This window comes from Tenrec ecaudatus, chromosome 7 (genome assembly GCF_050624435.1).
Source record: "Tenrec ecaudatus isolate mTenEca1 chromosome 7, mTenEca1.hap1, whole genome shotgun sequence".
Lineage (NCBI taxonomy): Eukaryota > Metazoa > Chordata > Mammalia > Afrosoricida > Tenrecidae > Tenrec > Tenrec ecaudatus.
This window is the reverse complement of record NC_134536.1, coordinates 100,392,365-100,416,415: the sequence shown is the minus strand read 5'-3', so window position 1 is coordinate 100,416,415 and position 24,051 is coordinate 100,392,365. Positions and strand designations below refer to the sequence as shown.

Genomic DNA, 24,051 nt, shown 5'->3' with positions numbered 1-24,051 from the left:
CGAAATCCCGGGTTTCGGCACCAGCTGTCACGCGCGACCCTCCCACGGCGGAAGATAAGAGGATGAACGCGACACACGACGAGACAAATTGACCAGGATCCTTCTGATAGCGTGATAAGCGGAGTTTATTGAGAGCTGCCTCTAGATCCGAGGTCAGCTATGGAAGACCCCGGGCAGGCTAAAAACCCTGGCTTATATATGCTTCGGGGTGACGGGGCTCTCTCAGATAGGCGCAAAGCTCTCCTGCGTCAAAGTCCAGACTGAGCGCATGCGTGGCATAACTTGTTATCACTAACCCTGAAGATAAGGGCGCGGTCCAGCGCCATCTTGTAATGGCGTCCACACCGACAGCTGTTTCAAGCAGTCTGCCAAAGCCGTCTTGGTCTCGAGATTGAGTCCTCCTTCAGAGGACTTAGCAGTGAACTCGGGTCCTGGAAACTGAAAACCCAAATAGCCTAAGTGACAGTTAACACAGAGGAGCAGAGAAAATTGGAACAATGAGATCACAATATAATCATATGATCGATTAGTTTTTAGTTGAAGTCATACGAAGGTTGAGAGGCCAGAAATGGGCTTCTGTTGAATGAAAGCAGGTCCAGGGAGACTTACAGTGGCTGCTTTGAGGCCTTACTGCAGAGGCTCTCTCTATGTTTGCTCTATGTTTGCTTTCCATGGGTTTGAAGTGAACTTGATTGTCACTGCAGACTCCACGTCCACTCCAGTTATGCTTTTCCTCTGTTTTTTTTTTCCAGTCACTCAGCCCAATATTTAGGTCTGCGGTGTGAGGAATCTGAGTTTGCTTGTTTGCTTTGAGGCTGTTAGCCTTCATGCTTGCTTGTTGGTGTTTGGTTTTACAAAAAGCATGTTCTACATAGTTACGCAGCCCATTTCAACATATGGAACCAGTAATAATATCCAAATAAATGCCACATATCGTTTTCTTTCTTTTTTCCCCCTTTCATCCTCCCTCCCACCCTCGATAACTTCCTATCTCCCCCTCTCCCTGGCCACATCGTACTCTTCAAAGCCTGTTGGGGACCATCCTGCACAACTGAATGGGTCCCTAAGAGGTGGTTGTGTAATTGAAGGGTGAATTAAAGAAAGACAGACAAGACATGTAAGGGCTCACCTCTTCCAGTGGCAGGAAGAAGAGCAAGAGAGAAAGTATTCTCTTAACAGGCTTATATAATCTCGGGCAGGCAAGCCCGTTAAACGTTTGTCACAGGAAGGGGATGTCCTAGGACAGGGGAGTCAGACTGGTGGCCCAAGGGCCGCATGAGGCCCCCCGAGGGAATTGTTAGATTTTCCAGTCACAACCTAAGAGGTCAGTGAAAACTAGTAGGAGGAAAGCGCTGGCAACTTTCAAGTAAAAGAGAATAGTTTTAGTTTTTTTTTTTTCTAGAGAATAGTTTTAGTTTTATAAACACATTAAATAAATGTTTAAATAAAAGTAATCACATAGTGTTTTAATTATCCTATCCCTATTCCTGAATCCTCACTTCAAAATAGAAATTTAATAAAATATGTAAATGTTCTGTGGCCCACATGAATCTTGCCTGTTGCACCAAGTGGCCTGTGTTTTAATTGAGTTTGACACCCCTGTTCTAGGGACATACAGGTAAGAGGAAAGTACATACCTAACATGATGGGTGGGTTCTACAGTTAAGATGGTGGCTTAACCTTGATTGTCTCTGATCTGGCTTGGCCTTCAGTGTCCCTGAGCTCTTCTCAATGATCCTTATCAGAAGGAGTGTGCAGTACTACTTTTAAAAAAAGGACAGGAAACCAAACTCGACCAATGGTTACCATGGGTGAAGGAGGAAGAGTTTTTGCTTGGAGGGCATTGAGTTGATGTGAATGGTGATGGAATAATTTGGAAAAGGATATCAATAATGGTTGTAGAACAGGAAGAGTATAATCAATGGCACTGAATTATACATGTAGAAGTTGTTGAATTGGAGAATGTTTTGTGTATATTTTTGCTACAATTTAAAATATCTTCTCAAGAATAGCAATGAGTACAAGGAAGAAGAAAATGTTCTAAAATTAAATGTGGTGACAACTGCACAACTCTTCTTGATATGACTGAATTATTGAATTGTCTGACATGTGATGAAGTGCCAATAAAACTTAAAAATAATAAGAATAAAATCTAAGGCTGTAGAAGGAGCCCTGTTGGTGTAGTGGTTACATGTTGGCCTGTGAACTGCATGGTTGGTAGTTTGAAACCACCAGCTGCTCTGAGGGAGAAAGACTGGGTTTTCTACTCCCATAAATCGCTGTCTCTGAAACCCACAAGGGGGCTTTTATTAATCAGCATTGACTCCATGGCACTTAGTGAGCAGGCTGAAGAAAGGAACAGTATTAGAGCTTAAATTCTGAGCACCCGGTTTGAAGAAAGCTATGAGTGACAATAAAAGGCCAAAATCATTAGCACAGTCCCCATGGGGATTAAGCTTCAGGTCCATCTCCTCTGCTCATAGACCAGAGAGGTGAATAGGCTTGCTGTCAGACAGCGTGTATTGGACAGTGGATTATTTTATATGTGGTTAGGTTAAAATTTAATACTTTATCATTTGGTCTCCCCTTTGACCCATTTAAAATTTGTTCTATTTTTTCTAGTATTTTCTGCATTTTTAAGTGAGGTTTCTCTTGGTTAAGAAAATGCTCTAAAATTGATTTTGGTGATGACCATGCAACTTTAAAAAGTCTGACTGAGCTACTGAATTGTATACTATGTGACTCATATGCCAGTAAAACCATTCAAAATTTTTCATGAACAGAACGCTGATGGTGCCCGCCTATCAAAAGATATAGCGTCTGGGTTCTTAAAAGCTTGAAGGTAAACAAGCTTAGCCATCTAGCTCAGAAACAACAAAGCCCACATGGAAGAAGCATACCAGCCTGTGTGATAACGAAGTGTCGAAGGGATCAGGTATCAGGCATCATCAGAACAATAAAATCATATCGTGAATGAGGGGGAGTGCAGAGTGGGGACCCAAGACACATCTGTGGGCAACTGGACATCCCTTTACAGAAGGGTCACGGGGAGATGAGTCAATCAGGGTGTAGTGTAACAAGGATGAAACATACAACTTTCCTCTAGTTTTTTAATGTTTCTTCCCTTCCACTATCATGATCCCAATTGTACCTTACAAATCTGGCTAGACCAGAAGATGTACACTGGCACAGATAGGAACTGGAAACACAGGGAATCCAGGATGGATGATCCCTTCAGGACCAGTGGTGAGAGTGGCAATACCGGGAGGGTGGAGGGAGGGTAGTTGGAAAGGGGGAACCTATTTCAAGGATCTACATGTGACCTCCTCTCTGGGGGACGGACAACAGAAAAGTGGGGGAAAGGAGATGTGGCACAGAGCAAGATATGACAAAATAATAATTTATAAATTATCAAGGGTTCATGAGGGAGGGGTGAACAGGGAGGGAGGGGAAAAATGAGGACCTGATGCCATGGGCTTAAGTGGAGAGCAAATGTTTTGAGAATGATGAGGGTAATGAATGTACAAATGTGCTTTACACAATTGATGTATATATGGATTGTGATGAGTTGTATGAGCCCCTAATAAAATGATTTAAAACATTCTTCATGAACTTTTATAAGATTGATGGATTTAATGATGAGAACAATAAAACTATCCCTGAGGAAGACTATAAGGATGTAATTCCAAAAAGTTGAACCCTTAATGTCCAGTCAACTGATTTTTCCTAATTGGACATCATGAATCACTCATCCAAAGATGTAACTCCATTGTACTCTATTCTTATTTTCAGACGGCGAGCTTAATAGGCCAACAGAATCAAGGAAATCATGTACGAGGAATTCAAAGAATCTGGCAAGGCAGCGGGAATTAATTTACTGTTCCTAGGTGGATAAATGAAGAACAAAGAGATGGCCTTCCCATGGAGCCCGGTCAGTGAAAAGGTCCCAAGGACCACTAGGCCCCGCCCACGCGCCACTAGGCCCCGCCCCCGCGCCCCGCCAGGCCCCGCCCCGCACGCCGCGCGGCTCTCCGCCGCCGGGAACTTGACGCACCCGCCTATCCGCCGCCGCGCTGCACGTAGACGGGCCGCCCCTGACGGCGGCAAGATGGCTGCGCCCCGCGCGCTCTGACGGCCTTGTCGCCCAGGGTTTGTGGGACTCGGACGCACGCCGCCTCATCTCCTCGCGCTATGTTTTCCCTTCGGAAGTGCGGTCGCCGGGTCGTGGGCTCCTTCGCCCAACCGCGCCTGTCGTTGGCTCGCCTCAGCGGAGGGAGCGGGGCGCCCAGGTCTCCGCACTTTGATGTCGTTGTCATCGGCGGGGGACACGCCGGGACGGAGGCCGCCGCCGCTGCCGCGCGCTGTGGCTCCCGGACCCTGCTCCTCACGCACCGCGTGGACACCGTCGGTGAGGCGCGCGGCGGGCGCGGGCTGGGCTCTCTGCTCCGTGTAGACGGACCGTCCGGACCCTCACAGGGGCGCCTTGACCCTGCCCTGCTGGGACGCAGTGGCCCCGCATCGATTCGGTCGGTGGCAGTGACTGACTGGGCTTTGGTTTGTCCCCCAAACTGCGGCGGGATACGGGCACCCTCTTCCCCACCCCGAGATTTGACAGCCACGAGCGTCAGTGGTCCTGGACGCGCTCCTTGCAGGAGTTAGGCTGGCGCCCGACCGAAGCAGTCCCTGGGGACCGGGAGGCGCCGCGAGGAAGGGGGCGCGTCCGCGCACCCTCTCTCCACTGCCTTGTGGCTTCGGATAAGGGGTGGATTCGCGTGATGAGCAATCGCAGTGGCGGTCTCGAGATTTAGGGAAGCCCTCCTGAGGAAGAGTGCGGGTCTTTGTCGCCCCGCTGTGTGTTGTGTTGTCTGATGGAGTTTCTCTCTCGTGGGTACAGTTGGGGGGCCCTAATTGAGAGCAAGACCGCTCTCTGGTGTGATGACCGCTAGCTGAAACGACGTACTGTAATTTGTGTGTGTCTCACACTATCTCTTGCCTCTTTTTGCTGAAGAAAATCCACTGTGCAAAGGCAATCGCAAATCCCAGCAGCCCTGAGACCATAACTGTTTCCGCAGGAGAAAACCTCATCTTTCTCCCACGGGAACTGGTGAGCTTGAACTGCCGGTCTTGGGGTTTGCAGCCCAATACTGAACCCACAGTGCCACCAGCACTCCTTTTTTTTTTTAATTAAAAAAAATTACTGGGGGCTCTTAACAGCTCTTTATACCAATCCACCTTTTTTTAACGTAAGAGTAGTAATTGACAGATTAACTGATCTGTAAAAATAGTAAGTAAATTACATACTTGTATTACATACTTTTATAAAATTACCGTTAAGCTTGCAATTGTAGAGGAATGTTATCAGAGACCTTCCACTTTCTTCATTGTGTGCTTCTGAGTTGTGTACATTAAAATACTAGTTAAAATAGTTACTGTGATTAAAAAAATAACCTAATGAGCTAAAAATATTATTGAACAAAGTGATCGTTAAATAGTATAAGTAATATAGTGGCGTGGATAAAGGGATTCCTATTAAACACATCTACTAACACAATATGATCTAAGTTTCTTGTTTAAACAAATATATTTGACAGATACTCTGATAACTCAGAGGTTAGTGAATGACAATTCTGCCTTAAAATCAAAATCACTTTTTTTTATTTTTCGAGTTAACTTGACATAGTGGAATAAGATGAAGGGACCCTGGTGGCACCATGGTAAAAGTGTTCACTTGCCAACTGAAAGGTCAGTAGTTCAACTCCACCAGTGACTCTTGGGTTGGGGCTGGGAAGATGGGCAAAAATGTGAGTCTGCTTCCCTAAGGATTTGCAGCCTGGAAACTTTATGGGGCAGTTCTTTTCTGCCCTTTAGAATTGCTGTGATCCTAATCCACTCAGAGGCAACAGATTTTTAGAATAAAACATTAAATTCTTTTTATGCTTAATGATATGCTGAATTAATAACTAAGGAGTACAACGTTGGTTGCTTCTATATAAACTCCATGATATAATAAGTGCTTATCATTACTTTGTGCATACTGATTTTATCCAAAAGATATAAGAGCACTTTTCTAAGATGTCCATGTATGGATGCTTGAGGAAAGAATAACTTCAATTCATTACAATCACATGATTTGTAAAGATAAAAAGTCAAGAGTCAGAGAATATTTTATAGTGCCCTGAATGTATAACCTTTACATGTATCCTTTCTCATTTATAAGTTTAGTTGTTTCTTCAAGGTAAGAGCAAAAAGAAAGCTGCAGATTGTTTACATGGAAGGACATAATTGATAGTAACAGGAACCTATATCAAGGAGCATCTTTAAAATGTGCTCGATTTAGAAAGTTTTGAGGTACGGCTTTCAAAATTGTGTTTAAATGAAACCTTAAAAAATATACATCAACAGAATGATCAGAAGAAGATACTGTGGGTTGTCTTCTAGGATGCTCCAAATAACTTTCACACCCCCCTAGGATATTGAGATTTTTCTCTTTGACTGTTATCCAGGTTTTCTGTCTGTATCCCATAGTGTGATTTCAGTGACCTGGGTAGACATTTCCTTCTTGAACAGTTACTATGTGCAAGATGTTGATAAATGTTTTCTATTTGTTTATGTGCCTTTAGGTCAAATGTCCTGTAATCCTTCTTTTGGGGGCATTGGAAAGGGACATTTAATGAGGGAAGTTGATGCCTTGGATGGCCTCTGTTCTCGAATCTGTGACCAGTCTGGGGTACACTACAAAGTACTAAACCAGCGCAAGGGGCCAGCTGTGTGGGGTCTAAGAGCTCAGATTGATAGGACACTCTATAAACAGAACATGCAGGTAAGAATAGGACATGGGAACAAGAAAGATTATGGTGCCGCAATGCCATGTTTTATTGCTGTTCTTCAATTTACGTCCTCTCTTGATAGAAAGAAATCCTGAATACTCCACTGCTTACGATTCAGGAGGGAGCTGTAGAAGATCTTATTCTTGTGGAACCAGAGCCTGGACACACAGGGAAGTGCCGTGTGAATGGCGTTGTTTTGGGTATGTGCTGGTCATAGATAATTGCACATGACACTCCATATAATGAATGTATTGTAAAACCAAGACTGGAGCTATTTTGCTTCTTTTAGGAGATTGTTGTTTTCTCTTTAGGAAAATTGTGTAAATAATCCTGTTTCATTTAGATCTTCCTGAAGCTCAGTCCTTGACTGTAGCATTTTAGTATAGCCCCATATAGTCTAAATATTTGTGTCTTTCCCCCCTGTTCATTTTTTACCTGTCCTTGAGTGTTATTTCTATTTTCCTAATTCAAACCTTTAATTTTTATCACATTCAATTACTAGATATCTTGTTTCTAAAAACTGAAAAATTGTCTGATTTTAGTGTTAAACTAGTCACCATTTCTGTTGATTCATGTGAAAAGCTGCCGTGTAGAGTTGATTGGACTCTTTTCGCCATCATCTAGCGGATGGAACCACAGTGTATGCTGAGAGTGTGATTCTGACCACTGGCACATTTCTGAGAGGCATGATCGTCATTGGATTGGAAATGACTCCGGCCGGACGGTTAGGAGACCAGCCTTCCATAGGATTGGCTCAGACCCTGGAGAAGCTGGGGTTTGTGGTAGGGAGATTAAAGACTGGGACTCCACCCCGAATTGCCAAAGATTCCATTAATTTCGGCATTCTGAACAAGCAGATGCCAGACAACCCACCAGTGCCTTTCAGCTTTCTCCATGAGACAGTGTGGATTAAGGTAAGGTGATTCTGGAAAATCTGTTCATAAAAAGAAATAACTTAGCTTCCCCCCCCCCCCACAATTCAATTTATGTCTCTTGTTTCAAATGTGAAAACATGATCCTTTAAAGGATTAGCAAAAATATTTTGGCTAATTGGATGTTTCTCCCTAAATTTAAATTTTTCATTATTTTCTGTAACTTTTCCTATTTTTAAACAACTTTATTGAGTAAAAAAATCACATAAGTAATTCATCTATTTAAAGTCCATGGTTTTGAATATACTCACAGAATTGTGCACACATCACCACAGTGGATTTGGTTTTTTGTTTTTAATCATTTTATTGAAGGCTCTTACAACTTTTATCACAATCCATACGTATATCCATTTTGTCAAACACATCTGTACACATATGACACATGTCATCATCTTTTCAAAACATTTTCTTTCTACTTGAGCCCCTGGCATCAGCTCCTCATTTTTACCCCTCCCTTTCCCCTCCCTCCCACATGTCTCCTTGCCCCTTGATAATTTATGAATTCTTCTTCTTTTTTTTCCATGTCTCACACCAACTGCTATCTCATTTCACCCACTTTTCTGCTGTTCATCCCCCTGGGACGGAGGCCATATGTCAATCATTGTGATCGGTTTCCCCCTTACTCCTCCCCCTGCTCTCCCCCCCCCCCCCCCCAGCCCTTACCCTACTAGTATCATTGGTCCTGAGGGGTTTATCTGTTCTGGATTCCCTGTGTTGCAAGCTCTTATCTGTACTAGTGTATATGTTCTGGTTTAGCCTGATTTGTAAAATAGAATTGGAGTCATGGTGGGGGGTGGGAGGTGGGGAAGAAGCATTAAAGAACCTGAGAAAGGCTGTGTGTTTCATCAGTGCTATACCACACCCTGACGGACTCTTCCCTTCCTTGTGGCCATTCTGACAAGAGGGTGTCCAATTGACTACTGATGGGCTTTGGGCCTCCACTCTGTCCTCCCCTTCATTCCCATTGATATGCTTTGTTTATTTTGTTTTCGGTCTTTGATGCCTGATACTTGATCCTATTGACACCTCATGATCACATAGGCTGGTGTGCTTCCATGGAGGCTTTGTTGCTTCTCAGATAGATGGCCACTTGTTTATCTTCAAGCCTTTAAGGCCCCAGATGCTATCACTTTTCATAGCCAGGCACCATCAGCTTTTCTTCACCACATTCGCTTATGCACCCATATGTCTTCAGTGATCATGTTAGGAAGGTGATTATCACAGAGTAAGAGCTGTGTTAGCAGAACAAATTGTTCTTGCATTGAGGGAGTACTTGAGTGGAGGCCCAATATCCACCTGCTACTGTAATACTTTATAAATAAATCTATGTACATATCTCTATTCCCCTGTCATTGTATATTAATGTATTTACACATATACATGCCAGTATTTAGACCCCTATAACTGTCCTATGCCTCCCAGTTCTTTCCTCTGTTTCCTTTTACTTTCCTCTGGTCCCACTATCACGTTCGGCCTTCATTCGGATTTTGGTAATTCCTCTCAGCTACATTGCCCTTGATCAAGACCCCCCAAACATCCTATGTTCTCCTCACCATCAATTTCAGATCACTTATTCTTCCCTTGTCCCTGGATTTATTGGTATCCCCCTCCTTTTCCCCTACCTCTCCCTCTCCCATGTCCCCCCAGAACTGTTGCATCGGTCCTATTCTCTCTTGCTGATGGTTTATCCCATCGATCTTGTCCAGGTATACACACACAATAATACACACAAAAACAAAGCAGAACAAAACATAACAAAAAAGACAAAAATCAACAACAGCTAATACAACGATAGATAGATAGATAGATAGATAGATAGATAGATAGATAGATAGATAGATAGATAGATAAGGGGGAAATTAAAAACCAGCAAAAACTGAAAAACTCTCAAACAGTAACAGGTCTATCTTGGTTATTTTTTAATTAAACTTTTTGAAACCATTTTTACCTTAAAGAAAGCTTGTAAGACTATTTTAAAATGAGTATTAATAATTGAGGAACGTCATTTTTAGTAAATTATATGAGGGGACTTCAGAAAATATGTGGAGAATGGAATTTTTCCACAAATATTTGAAGTCCCGCTAAACTGATAAATGTCTTAAGATGTTCTATTGCTTGAGAAATAATAATTTTGCTTTGAAAATACAAACGGTGATATTTTCAAAGTGTGTATGCTTTTTTAGCTTTTTGTTTAAAATTTTCAAGGTTTACAAAGTAAAGTAAATAGTATAATTAATCTTTTTGTACAGTCCCCAGGTTTGACAAATAACATTTTTTATTTCATGTTTGATTTTTCCTCTGTTTTGTTCTTGCTGATTTTAATTTTATTTTATAAATCCTTTTGTTGGGGGCCTGTACAACTCATCACAATTCATACATCCATCCATTGTGTCAAGCATATTTGTACATTTGTTGCCATCATCATTCTCAAAACATTCTATTTGAGCCCTTGATGTCAGCTCCTCATTTTCCCCTCCTCCTCCTTTTCCCACCTTCCCTTCCTCCCTCCCTCATGAACCCTTGATAATTTATAAATTGTTTATTATTTTTCCATATCTTACACAGTCTGATGTCTCTCTTCTTGCTTATTTTTAAAGCAGCAAACTAAACCTCACAAGCTAAGCCTCTTTCCAGATAAGAACTTTTTAAAAGTCACAATAGTAAATAAATAAGTAAGAAATCACATTACAGAAGCCAATTACATCCAGAAAAACCCAGTATCTTCATGTTATATAATACACATTATTTAATTTTCCTTCTTGTCTCAGAATTGATTTTTAAAATTGCTTTATTTACACCAGGAACCAAATAAGGTCCACCTATTGGCTAGGTCTTAATAAATCTCTTCCAGTCCATCATTGCTCCCCTTTCCCTTAAGTTTCAGCATGTGTATGTGGCAAAAATGAAACAAAATAATTTGTTCCCCAGAATTTCCCACATTGTAAATTTGATTCTATCTCTGTGGGATCTTAAGCATGTTATTTTGTCCTCAATATTTCTTATAAACTGGTAGTTAGATCTAGAGGTTTGATTAGATTTGGGTTCAGTTTTGAGTGTTTTTGTGTTTTTTCTTTTGCAAGAATACAAAAAAGTGCTTGGTATTTTATGTAGACTTCAGGTCTGGTTTTGTACATATCAGGTATGGAATTTATTTGAATAAGACAAATTAGTAGGGAAAGGAAACAGTACTGTAGCTGACACTGTTTTCCAGCCGGAAGATCAGCTGCCATGTTACTTGACTCACACCAATTCTAAAGTGGATGAGATTGTCCTGGAGAACCTTCACCTTAATAGTCACATTAAGGAAACTACCAAAGGACCCCGGTAAGGACACTGTATCGGTTCTTGATCATTTTAAGAAATGCCACTCCTTTTTTGTTTGCTCATCTGTATTTTTTAATGTTAATGTCCTATTCTAGATACTGTCCTTCCATCGAATCAAAGGTTTTACGTTTCCCAAACCGCGTGCATCAGGTTTGGTTGGAGCCTGAAGGAATGGATTGTGACCTTATCTACCCCCAAGGCTTGTCTGTCACACTACCAGTCGAGTTACAGGAGAAAATGATCACATGCATCAGAGGTTTGGAGAAAGCAAGGATGGTTCATCCAGGTAAGGTGGGTCCTGGCTGCCGCCGGTGTACACAGAGCATTATTTTAGCAGGCAGCATGGAGTTCTTAGATAGAGTGTGGTTACCTAAAAGCTAAGAAAATGAAACTCAACATCTATGCCTTTAGAATAATACTTTTCCGCCCCCTGCCCCACCCCAAAAAAATCTACTCAGAGTATCCTCTTCAAACTTTAGAGTGCAATAATTTGAGTTAGAATTCCAAGCTTCATTATTTACTGAGTGACCGTGGGTAACTTACTTAACTGTATGGGAGGTCATTTTCCTCATCTGAAAAAATGGGGCTTAGCGCTGTCTTACAGTATTGTTGGATTCAGTGAAATTGTAAATAGAAACATCTGGGTCAGTGTGCTGCACAAACAAGCCCGCTGCAATCACGTCAGTTCTAACTTACTGACTCAGTACAGGGTTTTCAAGACTGTAAATTCGACAGAGGCAGATAGCCTCATCTTTCTCCCAAGAAGCAGCTGATAGATTTGCGCCATTGAGCTTGTAGTTAGCAACCCAATGCCTAACCCAGAGTACCCCCAAGGCACTTTGGGCGTCATACATAGCAGATACTGACTTGCATACAGCTGGATAGAGAGACTGCCTTTCATGAGAGTGTTCTGGATTCCACGGGGAGGGAAGGGAGAGAAGCATTTGCCAGCACCTTATTTATGTGCACATGATGTTCTAGCTTAGAGTCCAGTTACCTGCGTATTACTTAAAAATAGAGTTAACACTTTTTAAATTTTGATTGACACATAATTCACATGCCATACAATCAATGGTTTAATCGTGTAAAATAGAGTTGTACAGTCATCACAGTCAATATTAGAACATTTTATTCATCCTCATACTCATTATTAGCTCCCCAGTTTCCCCCAGCTTCCCCTGCCTTGGCCCTAAGAAACCACCTATCCGGTTACTGTCTGTATAGACTTACTGATTAATCACTTACCAAACTAAGCGAGTGAAAATAAAAGAATGAAGTATAAAATTAAAACATCATGATTTTGAAGAGCATGTGATGATAATTTTTGTATTGTTGCCTGCGCTCCGTGTCCACTGATTTTTGTACCATTTGTTCTTTGGTCAGGCTACGGTGTTCAGTATGATTACTTTGACCCCCGGCAGATCACTCCTTCCCTGGAGACTCATTTGGTTCAACGTCTTTTTTTTGCTGGACAGATAAATGGCACCACTGGTTACGAGGAAGCTGCAGCTCAAGTAAGAGCCTATTCAAACATGATTGTAAACAAAGGGGCACTATTTAACTGGTATTCTGCCTTTTAAGGTCTATTTTGTTAACTATGTAGATCTTGAATTTGCTCCTAATTAACAAGAGGCTGCTTGCTTCAAAGTTTAAGAAAATGGTTTTATTGTGTCCAATAAAACCAAACTCACTGCCATAGAGTCAATTCCAACTCATAGTGACCCTATGAGTTTCTGCCCCTGTGGGTTTCCAAGACTAACTCTTTACAGGAGTAGAAAGCTTTGTCTTCCTCCCAAGGAGCCACTGGTGGTTTTGAACTGCTGACTGGTTAGCCTGACCACACGTCACCTGCTCTGCCCGCAGGGGCTCCGTTGTATATAATAGGACTTAAAAATACTTGCTGCTTGGGGAGCGGACATCAGGGAGGTCAAGAAGAAGGAGAATGTTTTGAAACTGATTGTGGTAGCAAGTACACAATACTGCTTGATGTGACTGAACTGGGGAATGTTAAGATATCTGTAAGAACTCCCAATAAAATGAGAAAAACAACTTTTTAAAGGCTTGCTTTTTTATTATTCGGTAGTGAGCTTGTAGATCTGACATAGTATTTGATTAAATATATTGTATTGCTTCTGAGGTTTAAAAGCTATTAGTTCTTTTAATATACTTTAGTAAAGATTATTTTGGATTTTTTAGGTGGTAAGTTAGGGTATTTTTACTTGTAAGTGGGAAAAGACTAGAAAACTTGCGGATTGGTGTTTTAAAAAACAATTCCTCCCACCTGGGCTTCTCAGGAGAATTCGATATTTCTAGAGCAGTGGACTGTAAGACTCTCACGAGGTACATTAGCCATGCTCTGAGGTGTGCACGGAGCCCCTTATGAACAGGACCTGCCGTTTCCCCGTTGGTGTTCTGAGTAGGATCCCTCGTTGAGCTGTTCACATGGCTTTTAAACATTCCCCTCCTCTCATAGGGTGTGGTAGCTGGAATCAACGCCAGCCTTCGGGTCAGCGGCAAACCTCCCTTTGTCGTTAGCCGAACAGAAGGCTACATAGGCGTATTGATCGACGACCTCACCACCTTGGGCACCAGTGAGCCCTACCGCATGTTTACCAGCCGCGTGGAGTTCCGGTTGTCTCTGCGCCCTGATAACGCCGACAGCCGGCTCACAGCCCGAGGTACTCTTGCTTCCCTGAGCCCTGCGCCCCAGTCGCCTCTTTAAACCTCCCTGATTCTATTCTCTCTGTCTCTCTAGGGTATAAGGAAGCCGGCTGCGTGTCCCAACAGCGATATGAGAGGGCTTCTTGGATGCAGTCGTTGTTAGAGGAAGGCATTTCTGTGCTGAAATCTATCGAGTGTTCCAGTTACAAATGGAAAAAATTAATCCCCGGAGCTTCCATGAGTGTTGATAGAAGCCTGCCTCTGAGGTATGCCTTCGTGATACAGACCTGTGGTACCTCCCCTCCCCTGGGCCTGGTGAGTGAACGTAGCTGTTCTTGCACTCTTTACTACAGCTTCCCCTGGAAGTAGAGCATTCCTTTTTGTAAGTTGAAATGGTGTGAAGCAAAGAAGCAATTACCATGCCATTGACGGGGGAAACGGTTTAGTGTTTGCTCACCAAAATATAACCAAAGCATACCAAATAGCCCATACAATCTAAAATAACAGTAACACGGAGTGTTCACAGACACACGGTACCAGCTACGTGCCAGGTGCTGAGTGCAGTCTCCCGGAGCAAGGCACCTGGCAACTCCCCTGCCTTGCTGGGTCTGCACACCGCCTCGCAGGGCTGAGTGCAAAGCAAGCTGAATGCTGGTTTTCCTTTTCATCTTTTCATTGCATAAGAGCAGAAATCTTCTCATTTCTCTCAGCGAAAACCAGTCATAAATGTCGATCTTATAAAAACTAAGTGATGCCTTGTAAACTATTGAAGAGTAGGCGATATCTGTAATCTGTTATAGATTTAACTCAGCATTAGTTTTATTTATTCAGCATTCATTATAATTCAAGATTGTTATTATCCTATCTGGTGGGGGGAAAGAAATTCAAGATAGCATGAAGTGAAAAATTAATCAGGACTACGGGATAATTGCAAATGAAGGAAAAGAAAATCAGAAGCAACATAGAAAAAATAGGAAATGAAAAAAAACTGCAAAAAGGAAATGATTCAGTTTTAGAAATGAAGCAATTAGTTGAACAGTGAATGTATCTTTGAAGTTCTTGGCACTCAAATATAAAAGAAAAATGTGTTATTCTCATTGATAAAATTATGCTGATTCTTCATAACAGACTTTCTGTTTGTGTTAGATTACTTTAGAAGTGTGTTACATTTTTCTTGTGTTAGATCATTTGAATAATCAAATATTATAATAACTATGTTGCAGAAGTGCAGGGCTTATAAATTTTGATTTTCTCATATTCTCTCTAAAAGTTTAGCCATGGTGTTTCAAAAGGAAACCGGGCATTCAATGCTGGATCTGTTTATAAATGAAATACTCACCCTCAAAGGGATAGTGCCTGTCTCTGAGGCATGTAAATACTAGCAGAGCTTTGCTTCATCTTAAACTGAGTTTTCAGTGAGAAACTTCAGTAATGGGTTGTGAAATATTACCCCCAAATTAATTTTTTCCTTTACATAAATTAGATTGAAAGATGTAATATTGACCTTAGAGAACAATGGATTGATTAATTTAGCAGGTGTTTTGGGGTGCCTACAGGGAACTAGCAATGTGTTTGGTGTTGGGATACAGTGAGGTATAAAACTATATTCCTGCCCTCGTGAAGGATATAGGCCTTAAAAGTAAATACATGTTTGTTGATTACAGCAGACTCTTGAAGGACCATGGAGGGCTCTGTGAGGGTAGCTGGGTGGGGAGAAGGATGGATAGGATGTGAGGGAGAATTCAGAGGAAGTGACTTTGCGAAGTAGAAAGTTTTCTCAATTATATATCCATAGGGAACAGTAGACTAGTCATGTGGATGCGTCAGTGGATTATTTTGGTGCCCACCTCAAGTAACAGAACAGCCCCAGCACATCTTGCCCCCTTCAAGTTACTAGTGAACACTCAAGGTAAACTTCACGTTGACTACATAGTTTAGTGACATTTAACACTGATCATTTAAGATGAGACCTGGGCGCTCTTACAGTTCTTATGTTGCCATCATCTTTTTCTTCAATCATTTTATTGGGGGCTCATACAGCTCTTTTCAAAATATATCCGTCCATCCATTGTGTCAAGCACATTCGTACATTTGTTGCCATCATCATTTTCAAAACATTTTCTTTCTACTTGAGCCCTTGGTATCAGCTCCTCGTTTTTTTACCCTCCCCTACCTCCTACCCTCCTGGACCCCTGATAAATTATAAATTATTATTATTTTCATATATTACAAATCCGTTATCTCCCTTTACCCACATCTCTTTTTTTGTGTTTCTTTTTTGTTTTTGTTTTTTAATCGTTTTAATAGGGGCTCATACAACTCTTATCACAATATATCAATTGTATCAAGCACATCTGTACATTCATTGCCCTCATCATTTTCAAAACATTTGCTCTCCACTTAAGTCTCTGGTATCAGGTCCTCATTTTTCCCCTCCCCCCTCCCTCAGGAACCCTTGGTAATTTATAAATTATTATTTTGTCATATCTTGCCCTGTCCGACGTCTCCCTTCACCCACATTTCTGTTGTCCGTCCCCCAGGGAGGAAGTCACATGTCGATTCTTGTAATCGGTTCCCCCTTTCCAACCCACCCTTCCTCCACCCTCCCAGTATCGCCACTCTCACCACTGGTCCTGAAGGTATTATTCGCCCTGGATTCCCTGTGTTTCCAGTTCCTATCTGTACCAGTGTACATCCTCTGGTCTAGGTAGACTTGCAAGGTAGAATCGGGATCATGACAGTGGGGGTGCGGGGGAGAGGAAGCATTTAGAAACTAGAGGAAAGTTGTATTTTCCATCATTGCTACATCGCAACGATGCCCTGACTGGCTCTTCTCCTCCCCAAGACCCTTCTGTAAGGGGGATGTCTAGTGGCCTACAAATGGGCTTTGGGTCTCTACTCCGCACTCCCCCCTTCATTCATTCTGATAAGATATTTTGTTCTGATGATGCCTCATACCCGGTCCATTGGACACCTTGTGATCGCACTGGCTGGTGTGCTACTTCCATGTGGGCTTTACTGCTTCTGAGCTAGATGGCCGCTTATTTACCTTCAAGCCTTTCAGACCCCAGACGCTATACCTTTAGGTAGGCCGGGCACCATCAGCTTTCTTCGCCACATCTACTTATACACTCATTTGTCTTTAGCAATCGTTTCATAGAGGTGAGCACACAGTGATATGAATTTTTGTTCTTTGATGCCTGATAACTGATCCCTTCGGCACCTTGTGATCACACCATATTTGCTTATGCACCTGCTTTGTCTTCAGCGGTTGTGTCGGGAAAGTGAGCATCATAGAATGCCAATTTAATAGAAAAAAGTATTCTTGCATTGAGGGAGTACTTGAGTGGAGGCCCAATGTCCTTCTGCTGCCTTAATACTAAACCTGTAAATATATGCACATAGATCTATTTCCCCATCCTCATATATAAATATATTTGCATATGTACATGACTTTATCTAGACCGCTATAAATTTCCTTTGCCTCCCAGCTCTTTCCTCTATTTCCTTTGACTTTCTTCCTGTCCCACTATCATGCTCAGTCCCCACCAGGGTTTCAGCAATTCCTCTTGGTTACATTAACCTTGATCACGCCCTACCAGGCCTCCCACACCCTCCTCTCTATCGATTTGGATCACTTGTTCCCTTGCCCTGGGTTTAACAACACTACCTTTCCCCCCACCTTCCCCTCTCATGTCCCCCCGGAACTGTTGGTCCTGTTGTTTTCTCCTCCAGATTGTTCATCCAGCCTATCTTATTTAGACACACCTGCAGAGATAATAACATGCACAAAAACAAGACAGAGCAAAACCAAGCAACAATATACAACAAAACAACAACAAACCACTGACAAAAAACAAAACAAAACACAAGAAAGAAAAGCTTGTAGTTAGTTCAAGGATTGTTTGTTGGCCTTTAGGAATGTTTCCAGTCCAGTCTGTTGGGGCTCCACACGCTGGCCCCAAAGTCCACCTTCAGCATTTCCTGGGGACCTTGCCGCTCCATTCCCTTGCTGTTCTGTTGCACGCCCTTAGTGTTTTGCTTCCGTGTGGCGGGATCAGATCAAGTGCAATTTCCATACTATGTCTCTGGTGTTGTCCCTTGTAGGGCTATGGTTCAGTGAGTGGCGTCATGTCTCATAGTAGGGCCGGCCATGTGGTCCTCTCTGTGGACTGGCTGCTCTAATTGGGAACATCGTCATCAAGGCCTGGTGGGCCAGGATGTGCCCCACTCTCTCCTCCTCCCCCTTCATCTGCTCCCGTGTGCTCGGATCAGATATGTCCCTCTCCCGGAGCTGCAGATTCAATGCCGTCTTTTGAAATAAATTCTTCTGGGGGGAGGGGCAGGTGTCCACATAGTAGTTGGGATTGGGGCCAGCCCCCCACACATCGCTCTTGTTCCCCCCCTCCCCCGTGGGGTGGGGTTGCAGTGTACCTTAAATGGATATGCTTAATTTAAGTCGATTTTAACAAGAAAATTCCTAAGGAGTTGTCACAATTTTTATAATTGTTAGGATGAAAAAATACACAATTTTCAATTTTATCAATTAACTTTTAACATTAATCATTCTAAAATAAGGAGAATCCATCTTTGAGGATATAATTATTTTGGTATCAAAACACTTATTAGGTACTTTTTATTTTAGCTTAAAGAGCTACATTGTGGAAAATCCCAAACAGAATAAACCCACTGCCATAGCATCTGTTTGAACTCATTGCAACCCACCATATGATTCCAAAGATCGAATTCTTTATGGGAGAGAGTCTCATGGGTTTGAACCTCCAACTTTGTGTTGCTTACCTGATGGAGGGGGTAATGTAGTCTCATGTGGGGAGGGTTTGAAGAAGCTACAAAATATTAAAGGGTAGGGAAAATAAAATGACTCATCAGTGCAGTAGAAGACATCTTTCCTTATGATAAAGAACCAATGCTGAAGGGACATGACAAGCTGCATTGAAAACAGTAGCAAACTGCAAAGCCCTAGGAGTTGAGACTATCAACTGAAATATCTCAACAGGCTGATGAGCCTTGGAAGCAGTCACTGCTTTATGCTAGGAATGTGTAAGACAGCTAGCTACCTGGCCAACTGACTGGAAAATACCCATATTTGTACCCATTCCAAAAAAGAAAGTCTCTCTTAACAAAATATCTAAAGAGTTGTCTTAATGTGGAAATATTTGAACACTATCGTTAATATCACACACAAGTAACATTTTCCTTAAGATAGTTCAAAAATGGTTGCGGCAGTACATTGACAGGAAGCTGCCAGAAATTCAAGTCAGGTTCAGAAGAGGCTATCACGGTTGATGTCAGATAGGTCTTGGCTCTAAGCAGAGAATGCCAGAAAGATGTTTGCTTGTGTTTTATTGGCTATGCAGAGGTGTCCGAATGTGTGGACCATAACATATTATAGATAACATTGAAAAGAATGGGAACCCAGAACACTTCATTGTGCTCATGCAGAACCTTTACCTGGACCAAGAGGTTGTTATTCTAAGGGAACAAGGGAATACTGCATGATCAGGGATGTTGTGTATCAAGAGTTACATCTTTTTACCAAGAAGATGGACTATTTGAAAAAGAACTCGGCATCAGGATTGGAGGAAGGCTTATTAACCACGTGCAGTCTGGAGATGACACAACCCTCTGGCTGAAAGCAAGACAGATTTGAAGCACTTGCTGATGAACCTCAAAGACCAAGCCTTTGGTTTGGATTACAACTCAATGTAAAGAAAGCAAAAATCTGCACAACTGGGCCACTAAACAGCATTATGAATGAAGAGATTGAAGTTGTGAGGGGAGAGGAGATTTTATTTTCCTTAGGTTTGCAAATCAATGCCTGTGGAAATCTTGGTCAAGAAATCAAACGTGGTGTTGTGCAAATCTCTTGCAGAATACCTCTTAAAAGTGTTGAGCAGGGATGTCACTTTGAGGACAAAGGTGGACAGGCCATGGTATTTTCATTCAACTCCTATGCATATGAAAGTTTGACCTTGACTAAGAAAGACTAGAAGAATCCACGAATTGGTGTTGGCAAAGTTTATTGAAAAGACCAAGGACTCCCCGAGAAATGACCTACTGTGCCTTGGTGGAGGACAGCAGAATGTTCCTGAGAAGGGAGGGAGGGCAGTGAGACTTGCCTCACTGTTCTTCGTCTGGTTTTCAGGGGAAGCCAGGCCCTAGAAAAGGACAGCAGGCTGGGTAAAGTGCAAAAGAAGAAAGGGCTCGGCAAGGGCGATGAGCAGCAGGTGGCTACAACAGTAGCTGCACCAGCCACCCGTCAGGCTGGCCGGGCCGTGCTGTTGCACAGGAGGTTCCTCTGAGCCGGAGCCCAGCAGCCCTCCGCAGGCTGTGCTTGCCGTTTGTCCTTCTAGCGAAATCTCAGACTCCTGATTGGAATGTATCACAGGACTTTTATTTTCTCTGGAATAAAAGTTGCCTAGAAAATATGGAGTATAATTACTCTCTGGGTCCCACTGAGTTCTTCTGAGTTTTCTAACATTTACAGGGCAGGGTATAAACCAAGGAATTTAGTAGTATACCTTTTTTCCAGGCATATGTAATTGGAATGGTTTCATCTTGTTGCAGCTTTAGCAAAGAAACCTCTGCTCACTCTCAGCTAAGTCAAATCATCTGCTTGACTCAAAGAGCCCCTTCAGCATTTTGATTTTTGGTCCTGTGGTTTCCACTTGTTTTGTAATTCTCAGTCTAAAGGTCATTGATACTGAGCATTTTTGTTTTCCTCCAGCGATACCTCCCTAAGAACCTTGCGTAATTCACAATCTGTATAATTTTACCAATGATTTTTCCCATTTGAAAAATGTAATGTAGTTAGGGTTTGAGGGTTGAGCTCGGAGGGTGTACATTTACAATTATTGAAGCTTAGAGTCACATTATTATGACTTTGACCTTGATCTTGATTCTGTGTCTCCAGTATTTTTTTACTTTTTTTTTTAACCTTCATCATAGCCTTGTGATTGTTCTGGTGAACTTCAGGGTATACCCATTCTGATGTTGCTCTTTGTGTTTTCTAATCTTGATCCTTAACTAGCAGCCTTGTTGGCTTTCCTCATGATTTTATCTTTTCCAGCTTCTGTTCCCAAGTTTCCGTTTTGTTTCCCAACAGTTTTATTGGCACATAATGTACATACCATGCAGTCGAGTAGTTGAATTGGTCGGTCCTTTCAAGGGAAATTGTACAATCACTGCCACATCCATCTTAGAGCATCTCCCTCCACCCTGGTTCAATGGCCTTCCACATGAGATGTGCAATCAGTTCTAGTGTTCCCTCCCCCCTCCCACCCTAAGTTTTCATTTTTATAGGGTGCTATAGTTTATTGTGCCAGCCTGGCCGATAAACACAAGTAGGATTAACTGAAAGGCAGAGGGATAAATGGCTCGGTGAGCCTCGCCTTGGTTGTTCTGTGCCTCAGTTTAAAGGGGTACACCACCTGTGGGATGCCTAGCCTGTGGACTTTGCCGCTGTAAGTTGAGGTCCCTTTAAGCCCACACGATTGGAATGTTCATCTCTGGAGCTGGGGACCGACAGTTGATGACAGTTGGGGACCTGCCTTGCTGTTTGCTGCCTGGGTATATATAGCCCAGCTCTCTCTACAGAAGGGAACTGGCACCTGGCAGCTCTCAAGCCTTGAAGGACTGCTAATGTCTCACTGCTTTATAATTTAACTGTTAATTTCTTGTATTATCTATATATAATGTAACGGTTTATTTCTTGAATTATATATCTATCTTTATAAATATATTTATATATAATTACTAGCAATCTGGTTTGTCTCTCTAGAGAACCCTGTCCAATACATAGGGCTTTTCCAAAACACTGGCCACTGCAGTTATAGAATATGAACATCTCTTTGTAGTAAAATATAACTTAGATACTCACATCAGAAAATCTCATTCATATTTTGTGTTCTCAAGTATTGTATTTATATTATTGATATTTGTACTTGAGATGACTAACGTGCATAGAAGGAGTTCTGGTTGTGTAATGTTTAAGTACTGGGCCTATTATATGGAAGGTCAGTGGTTTAAACCCGTCCACTGCTCCCCTGGGGGAAAGGTGGCAGTCAGCTTCCGAAATATTCACAACGTTGGAAACCCTATGAGATAGTTCTCTGTCCTTCAGGGTCACCATGAGTTGGAACTTGGTGTCAATGGATTTGGTATGGTTTTTACCATGCATTGAAGGTAATGGGAGAGGAAAGAAAGGTTTGTTTTCTAGAAACCTAAAACAATGATCTCTTATTCTTGCATTGGGAGTTCAGCAAAGCAAGAGATCTCTTCAACTAATTCCAAGCATGCAAAAGGACTGGAAGCATATCCCTTATTCTTACTACTAGAGGATATTCTGTCCCGGGAAGACTAGGAATACACATGGATTATACCCATCACACCTATAATAACCATTTACCGCCAATGATAAGGGCAGGGAACTTGGGAGAATCATCTTACGGAAGTCATGTGTTGCAGGTGCCACTACATTTGGTCACTGCACTTAAAAGACCTTCAGTGAGATGAACTGACACATGGCTGCAGCAATGGGCTCAGGCATGGGAACAATGTTAAGGCTGGCACAGGGCCATGCAAGCTTCGTTCTGTTGTGCCCAGATGCTATGGGTCGGATGGACTTGATGGCGCCTAACAACTATAACAACACTGAAGAGGACTTGGGAGTATCACTTGATGTTATTTATCTTGAAAGTTGGTACTACTTGTAAGGAATTATATTCTTAATCTTTTTATGTTGTGGACCCTTCAGTTTCTGAAACGTCTTCTTTATTTGCAGAGCTCTAGATGTTTTGAAATATGAGGAAGTTGATATGGAGTTACTGGCCCAAGCTGTTCCGGAGCCCTTGAAGAAGTACACTGAATGTAGAGAACTAGCTGAAAGACTGAAAATAGAAGGTAGAAAAGAAGTTTCACCTTGCCTCCTCTGTGTTCTCTTTCTCGTTTGTACAAATTGTGAATGGACAGCCGATTAGTGTGGGGCTGTAGGCCTTTAGTACTCTAACCCCCAGAACTGAGCTGGCTCTGCCTCATAGGAAACCCTGTACAGGGTTCGGAGGCTGTAAATCTCGGGAGCAGAGAGCTGCTGCTTTCTCCCGCAGGGCAGTTTCTGGGTCTGCACCACCAATAGTTAGATTAGCAGCCCAGCGCCTAATCCACAGCGCCACCGGCACAGTTATTACAGTAGGACCAGCATAATCTTACACTCAACATGTCCTCCCTGGACTGGCATCATTGTAACACCTGGGGGTTTGTTCAAAATGCAGAATTTCAGGCCCAACTCCAGACCACTGAAAGAGAATCTGCATCTTAACAGAGTCCCTTGTCGTCACAAGTGCATCTCAGAGAAGTGCTGTTGGAACGGTTGTCTTTTTTTGTCTTCAATCATTATTTTTTTCCCCTTTAGCTTCCTTTTACATTTTCCCCATAGAATGCTCTCATTACTGAGAAACAGCCCCTTTGGCTGGAAAATGTATATGGGAATACTCTTTCCCTGATATTGACTTATTTTATATATGTCAGCCCTAGAAGCTGCCTCCACATAGCACCACAACATAGGAGGAGCTCTCTGACTGCTGATGGCTTCGGGGGGTTCACTGGTTTTAAAAGAAAACACTTGTGGTAAAAATACGTATATAACATCTTGCCATTTGAACTCTCTTTAAGTGATAGTCATTGCAATTTTACTATTGTGTAGTATTATTAAAAATATAGATATATATTATTCTATAATACTATCTCCAACACTTTTTCACTGCTCCATACAGAAACCGATACCCATGAAGCATTAACTGCCCTTCCCTCTGCCCCTTTAGTCCCTGGGAACTGCTATTATTCTTGGTAGAGGCCTATGGTAGCTGTTTCATGTAAGTGGGGTCATACACTATTCGTTCTTTGAGTTTGACTTACTCTAAATCAGTACAGTGTTTCCAGGTTCATGTGTGTGATAGTATGCATCAGGTTTTCAGTTTCTCTTCATGGCTGAATAATATTTCATTGAATGTGTATACCACAGTTTGGGTATCTATTGCGAGCAGTCAGCGGTGATTTTCAAACTGCTGCTCTTGTGGTTGGTGACCCGACTTGGAACCCACAGAGCCACCAGAACTGGCATCAGCCCACTTCTGCCTCGATATCCCTCCTTAGGTGTCCAGTCCCCTTTTGACAACTCCTACTTTTCCTAGATCCATACTTCGTCTCCTCCACATTCCTGTTATGAGTGGGTGTTTGTAGCAGTTTCTTTACAACAGCTCCACGTTGAGAAGGCAGCTCTTCCCTCGGCC

The 24,051-nt window shown here is 42.3% G+C and overlaps 1 protein-coding gene across 3 annotated transcripts in view; it reads left to right on the top strand.

The window, feature by feature from the left end:
* Nucleotides 1–4,078: 4,078 nt before the first annotated feature.
* The window catches only part of MTO1 (mitochondrial tRNA translation optimization 1), a 33,010-nt gene continuing 13,037 nt past the window's right edge, over nt 4,079–24,051 (top strand). Inside the window, exons 1-10 of one of the 3 annotated variants that reach the window (XM_075554892.1) lie at nt 4,079–4,408; nt 6,621–6,820; nt 6,910–7,027; nt 7,452–7,741; nt 10,971–11,083; nt 11,179–11,369; nt 12,467–12,597; nt 13,557–13,761; nt 13,839–14,010; nt 22,548–22,666. In XM_075554892.1, coding sequence (XP_075411007.1) covers nt 4,192–4,408; nt 6,621–6,820; nt 6,910–7,027; nt 7,452–7,741; nt 10,971–11,083; nt 11,179–11,369; nt 12,467–12,597; nt 13,557–13,761; nt 13,839–14,010; nt 22,548–22,666 — 1,756 coding nt within the window. In that variant the 5' untranslated portion in view covers nt 4,079–4,191. The other 2 variants (XM_075554895.1, XM_075554893.1) reach the window with 2 other exon arrangements.